Source organism: Gordionus sp. m RMFG-2023, chromosome 5 (assembly GCF_954871325.1).
Source record: "Gordionus sp. m RMFG-2023 chromosome 5, tfGorSpeb1-WG-v2, whole genome shotgun sequence".
Taxonomy (NCBI): domain Eukaryota; kingdom Metazoa; phylum Nematomorpha; class Gordioida; order Chordodea; family Parachordodidae; genus Gordionus; species Gordionus sp. m RMFG-2023.
The window spans coordinates 24,595,517-24,606,955 of NC_088779.1; the positions used below are offsets into that span (position 1 = coordinate 24,595,517).

The 11,439-nt window shown below is 26.3% G+C and overlaps 1 protein-coding gene across 5 annotated transcripts; it reads left to right on the forward strand.

Annotated features, from left to right (window-relative positions):
* Positions 1–1,729: 1,729 nt before the first annotated feature.
* On the forward strand, positions 1,730–8,900 carry LOC135929383 (uncharacterized). Of its 5 annotated transcripts, XM_065465930.1 has the most exons (9): positions 1,751–2,143; positions 2,188–2,229; positions 2,273–2,457; positions 2,500–2,558; positions 2,602–2,760; positions 2,803–3,522; positions 4,906–5,035; positions 5,960–6,049; positions 8,270–8,891. In XM_065465930.1, exons 1-8 carry the CDS (start codon positions 2,117–2,119, stop codon positions 6,009–6,011), a joined length of 1,374 nt encoding a protein of 457 aa, XP_065322002.1. In that variant the 5' UTR covers positions 1,751–2,116; the 3' UTR covers positions 6,012–6,049; positions 8,270–8,891. The 5 variants fall into 5 exon arrangements, 3 of the variants coding, with proteins under 3 accessions (XP_065322003.1, XP_065322002.1, XP_065322001.1); XM_065465929.1 differs by having other exon boundaries at positions 2,273–2,558; positions 8,270–8,892; XR_010572578.1 differs by lacking the exon at positions 8,270–8,891 and having other exon boundaries at positions 1,730–2,143; positions 2,273–2,558; positions 2,803–3,517; positions 5,960–5,969.
* The last annotated feature ends 2,539 nt before the right edge of the window (positions 8,901–11,439 follow it).

An 11,439-nucleotide genomic window follows, 5' to 3' on the forward strand; every position in this document is an offset into this window, starting at 1 on the left:
TATACTGTAATAAATAGATTTTGTATTAAAAAATATTATTTTTAGAAATATCGTGTAGTGTATTATTTTAATTATTTATATGCTAGTTTATTTTGTATGCATAATATAATAAATGACAAAATTTTAAATTCAGAATAATGTTCAGAGTTAGCAAATTTTAAAAAAGTATAATATATAAATATAAAACTCGGCCAAAGCCCGGAAATAGGGCCAAAGGCCCATAAATTAGGGATTAGGGGCAAATTCCCCCATTAAATATTTTAGTTGAGCCCCCTTATATTGTAAAGACAAGCGACGCCCCTGCAATTAAGTTAAAAGACAGGTCTGGAGGTCGTGAGGTCCTCCAGTGTTTTTAGCCCTGGGAGGCCCCGCAGAATTTTTTTTACATGTTTTTGTAATTTGTGTCTTTAGCTAATAAATTTTCCCAAAGGCCCCCACCCTCTCCTATCCCCATTTTTCAAAAATATAAATACAATTATACCGGTAAATTGACTAAAGTAAACGCTAATAATTTTTCTAAAATATTTCTTATTCAAAATTTTATGAACATAAGCATATAAAGTAAAATAATCAAAATTATTTTGAAAAATATGTAATAGCCAATGGCCTACTATAAAAGAACATAAAGATCTCCAAGAAATTTTATGGAAGATTAAGCTAATAATTCCTCTTACTCTCCCCTATTTTTTAACAGAATCTTGGAGATATCAATTTGCTTAAAATCTCATTTTACAAAACTCTATTTTGATTAAGTTAATATATTACCATTTTATAATCAAAATATTTTATGTGTATTACATTTAAAATAAATAATAAGCTAATAAAACCATTTATAATTTAAATCTTATTTTTTTGAAAATTTTTGGATGGGATACGCTAAAATTTTTAAAATACGTCCCCCCCCCCCCCCCCCCATAATCCTGGATATAAGAAATTGTCATTTGTCAATTGTTTTACTCACTTAATAGACCTACGAAATTTTAGATGAACAATTAAAGATACTCTAAAAATTATACGCTTCTAAAGCAGATTACTAGCAACGAATTTTAATAAAGATTACATGTTCGATCGTCTTCTGTTTTTTATAAAAAAATTGAATATAAAAAAAAGCAAGATATGCTTGTCAAAGAGATTTGCATTTTTTAAAAATTTGTAAGAATCTATCTATCAATTATCATATTAATTAAAAATTATAAAAGAAACAGTTCAGAGGGCAATCGCAAAAAATTATTTTTAGTTCAAGGATATTTTGCTTCAGGGGTCTATTCAAATTTTTCCTCGACCCTGTGCGCTCCCTCATAGTGCCACTGCTCCCTCACAATATCCACCTGGTTATAACATTAAAAAATTAACATCCATTGAGCATGCATTTGGACAAAAGCTGATCGTGTTTAGAAATATTTAGCACTTTTAAGGACCAACGTGCTTGATATGATATGATGAATTTCTCGTCATGATTCATTAGCAAGGGTTTAGAAATAATCTAAAAATAAATTAATATTGAAACCGTTCTTCCCCTTTACGTTCTTGCAATAAATGGAATAACCCACGACCTTCTTTTTCTGGACACACGATATCGGCGACGATAACGATAACAATTACGAAACTATTAGTTGTATAATGGACAATGAGAAGATAAACTGGTTATAATAATAACGCAATAACTCGGACGAACCCAAATATCATTGGCACAGTAATATACAGGACATACGATATTTGGCACACCGAACAACAAACAAGGAAGAGACTCTTCATGCAAACTTAACACAAACTCTCAATACTTACCAAGATATAAGGGTTATTATTTTTTGTTGCCTCACTAAATACCACTTAAGGATGCAGGTACATTTTTTATATGACATTATTTATTTTTTTCCTTAACACTATTCTGCCGGTAACGGAACTAATACATCACCATTACTTCTTCCTTCTTCACTTTGCTAACTGGCTACATAGTGGTACCGTCCACTATAATAAAACGGGTAGACATCATGTATGGGATCTATATACTAGTGAAAATACATGATGCACACTTCAACTCCTGGTGGGTGATGAAATAATTGCACGGTGCAATTTCTGGCGTGGTAATGAATGAATGAATGAATGAATTTTTATTATGGGTGCTATTTTTACTAAATTTAACGTATATTTATTAATAATATATATTTAGTTTTACTAATTCTATAGTACAGAACTTCTCCTGTTATAATAATTGAAAATATTGATAGGGTTGGTTATATTTTGTATACAATAATTTTATGTTAAATAATAGGATATAAGCAAACTTAATGAAATATGTTATCTTAACACTATAAAATTAAAAAAATATAATAGAAAACTATTAGTGTTTTCTTCTCTTGCCATGATAATTGGCTTAATTGGATTTAAAATATATTTACCATCAAGTTGGAAAGCAAGATTTTTTTTTAGTTGCATATTAGTTATAATCCCATTGATGTGTGTTTTTATATTTAAAATCTGTATTAAATTTTATTTAAGGGCCTGGTTTCTAAGAAATATTCTAAAATTATATTATAGATTTTGTAAAACAAATTCAGGTACCTTTATATTATTGTATTTATTAATTAACAAATAATATAGATATTAAAATAAAACAACTTATCAAAAAAAGGAACAATATTATTGATAATATTAAAAAAACAGAAACATATGAAAATGCCCTTGAAATTTTGGAAAAAATTGATTATAAGCATAATATTAACAAACATGAGAATACAAGTTTTTATGAAATGGAGGATAGTAAAATTATATAAATTAATAAGCATTTTAAAATATATTTAGGTAATTTAACATCAAGATTCTATGTCAAAACTATATTAAATAATTTAAAAAATATATATTTTTTTATTTATAAATTAGTATTTTCTATTACATATGAAGAAATCTCAACAATACAACAAAATGATTCTAATTCCTTAAAGCATGATCCTTACTGTCCTATATATAATCAAGATATAACTCCAAAAAATATTGAGTCTAAACCCCATAAAAATATTCATAAACCTCATAAAAATATGCAACTTAAACCACCAAAAAATATTCAACTTAAACCACCAAAAAATATTCAACCTAAACCTCAAATAAGTATTCAACCTGAACCATCCAAAAATATTCAACATAAACCTTACAAAAATATTCATCTTTACCCTCAAAAAAATATTCAAATTAAACCTCACAAAAATATACAATCTAAAACTTCAAACAATATTCCTTATAAAGCTCCAAACAATGTCCCTTATAAAGCTCCAAACAATAATCCTTATAAAGCTATAAACAATGCTCAACATAAATCATTAGACTTTTTTCATCATAATACTTTATTTCCAATAACACCAATTTCTGCTATATTCACACAAAGTGTAACCTATGAATTTAATAATAATGAAAAATTAAAATTTGAACAATCTAAACAAATTATATATAGAGATGGGAATCCTGGATTTAGATTGCCATTAAATAGTTCCAAACATTTGGCCAATAAAGGGGAGTATGAAAAGTTAGGTTTTATTAAATTTTAACTCATGCAAAAACTATGAATCCCGTAAAATAAACCCCTGGAAAAAAACCCGAAATTTTTTTTCTAATTTACTTAAGATCTAATAATATCAGTATATTTTTATTTGGATAATAAGGTATAGACAATTAGTTTACTTAATATAGTAATTTAAGATGGATATTATATTTATTACTATAGCAAAAATTTTTGCGAAAATAAGTAATACATGGGTTATTTTACTGGAATATTTTTTTTCCAGTACCAATTTGAACATCATCATTTTTTTTAGTTTATTGACTGCGATTTTGTTTTCTGTGTCAAACTACCTACACGCCATTGTTAAGTTTGGTTTCATGCAGCCACCTCACATTTCATTTTTTTAATTAATATCCAGATTGATGGGTGTTTATTCCCAACCAAATTAGAAAAACGATGATTCAAACCTTCACATTGATTATTTATGAGTTATTCGTTGAGTATAGTGCTCTGATTTATATTTTTGGAGGAAATTGAAGCCCAATTCAACCTGTCTGGTATAGAGAATTGCTTCTTGTGACCTCCCTTGATACTCCACTGATGTAATTTTTATCGAAATATTCAAGAATATCCTTACCATTGCTTGGAGTAACAGATCTAAGGAATGCCATTGCATTGCCCATATCACATAAAGGAACAAATGCTAAGTCGTCCATCATGCCACAAAAGAAGCTTAGGGCTTCATCGGTTCTGTATTGGCTTTCCAGACCTAGCTTTTGAATTTTTATATGGGTACTTTGACACAAATGGTAAAAGCATCCTCTGATTATGATGTGATTTCCTAATTGAAAAAATAAATATAAATGCTTTAACATGTTAATAATCATACCAATGACTTTTAACCTCGCTCATAGAAGACTTTTCGAAATCCATGTATATATATATATATAATGGATCAGGAAATAAATCCTGTTCTTGACATTATAGACATTATTACTTCAAATATTTTTTTGTAAGTATTTTGTGTTTTTTTTGATTCAGTTATAAAATTATTATCAATATTAATTATTGCTAGGCTATACTAAAAAATTTAGTGAAAATTGAGATGAAAAAAAATTAAGAAAAGGTCAGAAAAATAAAGATTAACAATGACTTAAAGCAAAAATGGGAAGAAAATATTAAATTGAGAAAAAATTTAAGAAAAATTGACAAGATAAAAATTTAAAAAAATAACGATTTTTTTTAAAAAAATTTTCCCATGGGGTTTTTTTGCCATGGGGGTTTTTTCCAGGGGTTTTTTCCTATTACCAAAAACTATATATGTTATGATTTTATTTTGTGATTAAGCTATTTTAATGATTTTTATAAAATTGCCCAAATCTAAAATCATTTAAATATTATTTTAAATATAGACTTCAAAAGTGCATATTGCAATTTTAACAGTGCCGAAAAGATTAAACCCAAAAAACCACCTTCAGGCAAATATTTTTCAAATCAAAAACATTTGCAAGTGCCCTTTAAAAATGTCCATGACAAAAATTGGTATTTTATTTACATTTTTTTTCTTCCAAAAAACATGATTATTATCTTTATGATAAAAGAATGCAAAAAAATGGGGAAAAAATATTGTTTTCATAAACTAGACACAAAAATTAATGAAAAGAACATGTTTTAGCATCTAGAATCTTCTAACATGGGGGGAGAGGTACAAGCATTGTAACTAGCAAATATCCTTTGATATTTCAGTTACCAGACATGGGAGGGGTAGAAAGCTGCTAGTTTGTCCTAAAAAAATATCCACACTGAATTGCACAAACACCTCAACTGATAATCGAAAACCTACTCTTCATATACATCTTGATGAAAGACCAATAGTACCTGACTTATTATTAATGCATTCTTAAATGTATGATAAATGTTTTGGACTCATATTTTTTTTTTAGAAATTGTTGCTGTTAAATAATTAATTATTAAATCAACTTAAATATTAAATTCTATATTTATAATCAAGTCTATAATTAGGGGAAGAAATAAAAATAATTTTTTTATATTTTATATGGTCTTTTTTATCAAAATGTCTGGGAACCCTAATTTTTTAAATTTCTTCTTTTAATATTTTTCTGATAATTTCTTCAATAATTTGTTCGGACGCTTTATTTCCAAAAAAAATATTGCTAATAATATATATATATTATTTTGGCACTTTAACGTTTATTGCAATACTTTTTTATCATTTAAAAATCGATTCATTGGTAATATTATGCATATTGATAAAAAAAATTTAGGCCATCATATGTTAATTGTTAATAATAATACACATTATGTTAATTTTAAAAATCAATTTATTGCATTAAAATGGGTTTAAACAGTGAATAAAAAATCCTTTTAGTGTATTGAAACGTTTATAATATCTAGCGCCATCTATAGGCTTTTTAATCATTACTTTAAAAAAATATATATAATTAGCTTAAAGGAGCCAACTAATATCGTGAAGATATCAGGAAGCAAAAAGAAGTAAGCTGTTCAATGAATGCAGATCCGCTCAAAGACTCAACTGTAAATGAATTTAACAATATTTTGTCATAATATGAAATTTAATAAATTATAGCTATTTTTTAAAAATCATGCACAGGTTCAATTTAAAGAATATATAACATCTTCTCTAAAAAAACTATAATAAGAAATTATGGTAAGGTGATAGTTTAATAGGTTTTCCCGACATGCGCAATAGGTTTTGCATTAAAAGTTCATTATAAAATTTATTGAAATTTATATGGTAGATATTATAATCCTATTGAAATTCATTTCTGGAAAAATCAGATTTTTAAATTTAAAATAATGCGCTCAATTATTAATGAATGCAAAACCTATTGCGCATGTCGAAAAAACTTTCCGAAATTATTAATTTGATAATTGGCTCATATAAGACTCTTCAAGTTTTAGATATATTCCTCTCAAATTAAAATGTTTATCAGCCAATCTATTAGTAAGTTATCCTCTTTGTTTTATTAAAAACGAAATATTTTATATGCATCAATGGGCTATAATAATACACTAGAGTGACGATTCATTCACAATAATGCATATTACAGCTTTGTTGAATGCAAATCAGCTGGAGATTATGTGGCACGGATATTTTGGTGACTCATAAAAGATCCAGAATACTTTCAATTATTTGAATTTGGTCTGCTAAATACATATTTTCTTTTAAGAAAAGCCTTGGAATAATTGTGAGGTTAGGATATTATTCTACTTCGCTTACATTAAAATATTTTTTTTATATGCTACGCTTAACCAGGCGTTAAAATGGTGTCTTTAGATGTTTTTCATTGATGTACACTTTTAATGAATACATCGTCAGTCTAGGTTTTATTATATATCATTGGTAGCCATGCATGAAACCCCGAATCTTGAATGTTGTTCAGTTTTGAATTTTGATTGCAGGCGAACTTCTGTTGGCACGTTATGTTGTGGATACTTATATTTAACTATAAAAATTTTCGGAAGTATCTTATATTTTGGATACTAATCTTTGAAAAGTATTTATATCCTAAGATTTAATCTCAAAAAGATGCAGATATTTTTAGATATTTTTTTTGGATATTAATTAATATAACATAATAGAGGTGGGCCCTGGCCGATACATGAAATTTTTTTAGCTGGTTATTTAGCTTAACCCATAATTATTTTTACCCGGTCTCGTGAAATATGTAATGTAAAAGGTAACCAGCCTATAAAATTTTTCATGAAGTAAAACCATAAAATTTTCCTAATTATATGTTTTAAGATTTTTTCCCAAAACTCTGGCCCGGCCTTTAATTTATTTTGCTCAAGAATCTTATTGTTCTACCTGCTGTAGACCACTGGTTATCGCTTTGATATAACAAATTTTTGTTTATACAAATTTATAAAGCATGCAATAAAGAGTACATATGCAATTTCTAGAATTCATCCTGCTATTAATAGCAAAACAAAATGTGCTAAAATTTGGAATGTTTGGTAAACCAAAAGTGCCAGAAATTATCAAATGGGCATTAGCAGCGGGTGAAGATGATAACCTAATATCTCTTAAGATCCATATCACTGTGTTTCCTTGATATTTAATTCTTTTAAAAAAATCAGCATGAAAGGATTTACATTCTTATTTCTGACTATCCGATCTCCCTTAACAGTTAATTTTAAAACGGGATTCATCGAAAAGGAGAAGGGCATTCCATTGTCCAGGGTCTAATAATGGTATTTGCCCGTAAATAGTGTAATTTTTTAATATATAGTCTTGATTAAAGGATAGCTTCAGCACAATAATGGCAAACATGTAAATATTTTATAAAAGGAATATTCCATTATATAAATTCTCCTATTGGCATGTTGTTGCACTAATTTATTTTCCTATGATAGATTTCTACTGATAAATCAAATCCTAGATGTTTCCAAGATATTTATAAGTGTTATTTTTTTTAAGATACAATCTTCTCTTGATTATGTCTTATAAGAGCTTTTGTTTAGGTAATGTGTAACTTATAGATGCAACATTTTAATATTTTTATCTGATTTTTTTCTGGCTTTAATAAAATATTTTAGCTTAAAATAGATTATGATGTATAATATAAATTAAATTTTGGAAAGATTTTTTAGGGACTACTTTGGCGCATTTAATAGCCACTTTAAGTAAGAAGTAAAAAAAAACAGTTTTATAATTTGATTTAGAAATTTATTTGTATCACAACTTATGAAATAATTTAGTCCAAAAATATTATAAAGAATTTTTTATAATAGGCATATTGATTTGAACAAGATATGATTGGTGATTGTCATTAGCATACTGAGCAGATAAAAAAGATTTGTTAAAAAAGAAATATTAGTATGAAAAATGTGATAACTTTTATTAATCGCATTTTATTATTTTTATTTATTATATTCTTTTATATTTTGTTCAATTTTTTTTTACAATAATAGAGCTTTGTACTTTATAATTTTAAAAAATTTTTTACTTTGATAATCTCATTTTAATTTATTTTTGATAATTTTATTTAATCATATTGATTGGAAATATAAATATATTTTAATAATATAGATGGCAGTAGATATTTATAGTTCTTAATTTTGTTATATTTATAATAAAAAAAACAAGATTATCCTACCATTATTATAAATGAATACATTAATTTATTTTTTATCCCATATTAGCATTTTTTAAAGTTTTATTTTAAAAAATTTTATATAACATTTTGTTAATAAAATTAAAAAACTATAATTGTGGTACAAGTCAGTTTATATATAGCCAAAGTAACATGTATATATTTTTTTTATCTACAAGAACTTCGCGAAATTATTATTATTATCATTACGAATTTTTGACTTTATTTTCAAAAGCTTCATGTTTTTGAAATGTTTTATATATAAAATTTTCTATATGTATCAATGATATGTAAAACATTTTCATATATTTCTAACAACTTTGTTACATCAATATTACAAGTCAAACAATTTTTGAAAGTTGTTAAAAATATATCTGCATAATGTATTTTTAGGGATTCCCATTTTTCAAAATTTTCTGGATTTTATCTTCCATTTTAAAAGTAACATCTTGTTTATTTATTTCAATTTTAGAAAGTTAAATATTGTGAATTTTGTAGTTTAGGTATTTTATTATAAATGGTAACTTATTAATATGCTATATAAAAAACTTTAACTCGTTTCATATAAATCATCCTGCAGTATTTTAATCTTTTTTATATATACTCAAGCCAGGCCTAAAATTTGAAATGCCCAGGTCTAAATATATTTTTAAAAATAATACCTGGGCCGTGCAAATAGTGTCACTGCAGGTCCCATAATATAAATTTTAGAAAGTGAAATATTGTGATATAGTAGACGCGTAACCAAGGGTGGACATCACATATTTGCCTGTTCTCTTAAATATTATTTTAAACTAATAAAAATTTTCCCCTACAAACCTCTCACTCCCAAAAATGTATACAATATATATCACTATAAGGAAGAATCTTGAAAAGTTAGTAAATTAATAACTTTTTTAGAATTTTTAGAAAAAATCATTTTTATAAAAAAAGTGAGAATCCAAAATTATTTTTATAAGAAATCTGATAAAGCTAATCATACTATTAATGGACCTAGAGATCTTCATAAAAATTATGGGGAATAAGCCCACCCCTCCCCCCACCCTTAACAAATCCTGGATACGCCTGTTTTGTAGTGTAGGTAATCATAGTTTTAAATGACATTAAGACTATGCGATTTAATATAACATTTAAATTATAAATTAATTTTTAAATTTTTTACTTGTATATTATGCCCTATATTTATATGGATTATAAAATATAAATAAATGGAGAAAAGGTGACAATATTTCTTTATGTTCTCCAAAGGATTCTGAACCCGAACCATTTTTAAAGATTTTATTCCTGAATTCGGATCCTTTTTTTGTCAAAGGGTTCACATCCCTGAATTTTCAACCAAGGTTTTGCAAATGCTCAGTACAAAAGTAATGAATTTTTTTTTGAGAATTCTTAAGCAGGGTTTTTGATCAAATTTGGCCCAAATTTTTTACCTTTTGTGATTTTTATACATAAAAAATATTTTATGATTTAAATCACAAATTTTGAAGGAAAAAAGTCAATTTTCTTGATCCTATTTACTCGAAATATCAGTAGGAAAATAATCCCTAATTGCTCATTTGAAAATTGATAATCATGTTTTCAACGGTGGTAAATAGGTCTTGATAATCATGTTTTCAACAGTGGTAAATAGGTCTCAGCGCGACCCGTTTTATAAATGGAATTTGGAAATATTAAATAATTCCCACCTCTTGATTTTTTTATAATTATAATACGGGTCTGGCATATATTATATTGATATCACCGATTCAGTTTCTATCCGGTTGTTAATTTAAATTTTATAACGGGTTTGTTCCATTTCAATTATTTATTATAATCCTTTGTCTCAAATTATATATAGTGGATATTAATAATTTAATTCCTATTTTTAAGGAAATAAAGGATTTTGTTAAAAAAAATATATATACTACTAGAAGTACATATATAATATAACTAGTAGATACCCGGTCAAAAATGACGGGGAATGAGAATTTTCTCCTTACTTTTATGATAGTTGTTACCTGTTATTTGAAAATAATATCCAATTTTTATTCATTTTACCCCATCCCCTCTTCAAACCAGATCCATTAAAACTAAGTGTAAATACTATGGTTTGAGTAAAAATATATTTAAAGCCTTTATTTGATAATATCAATATTTTTTGTTAAATATTATTGATCACCTATACCTAATATATGGAAAAAAATTCCCAAGCTAGGTACAAAGCTATAATAATTTGAAAAAATTCTTCCAAGCCCAATGAAAGATGATAATAATTTTGGTACTTGAGAACTGAAATAAATATTGAAAAAATCATAATGAATATTAAAATATTTTTGGTTGCGCCGAAAACGCCGCCGATTTTCATATCGGCGCGGCGGCGCATGGCCGGCGCAGAAATTTCTTTCATATTTCATACCTTTTTATTCTAATAATTGGTCAACATCACTGTTGTAATTTTTTTAATGTCAATCAGGATTTTGATAAATTTTTATATTATATTGACGTCATTATAGAATTCAATCAATCAAAAATCTAAAATTCCAAAAGTTACCATAATTTTATATATTTTAAAAAATGGATGTCTACATTTAATAATTCTATAAATAATTTTAGTATCCTAACTCTGAATAATAAGAAATCCATAGTCTGGAAAATTTTTTGCAAAAGAATTAGAGAAATTATTACTGCTCTAAGATATAAAACTGCAGAGGTTGAATTAGAATTAAGGAAGATCAAAAAAATGTCTAAGTACAATAAATTTAACATCAGACATGTTAGCTCTTGACAGCTTTGATCCATACCCGGATACCCGTTTTCAAATTGGCAATT

Coding starts and splice junctions, on each gene's coding strand:
- LOC135929383 (XM_065465929.1), top strand. CDS start 2,117: ATGGGTGCTATTTTTACTAAATTTAAC. Junction 2,144..2,187: donor CTATTTTTACTAAATTTAAC/GTATATTTATTA, acceptor CTAATTCTATAG/TACAGAACTTCTCCTGTTAT. Junction 2,230..2,272: donor TAATTGAAAATATTGATAGG/GTTGGTTATATT, acceptor GTTAAATAATAG/GATATAAGCAAACTTAATGA.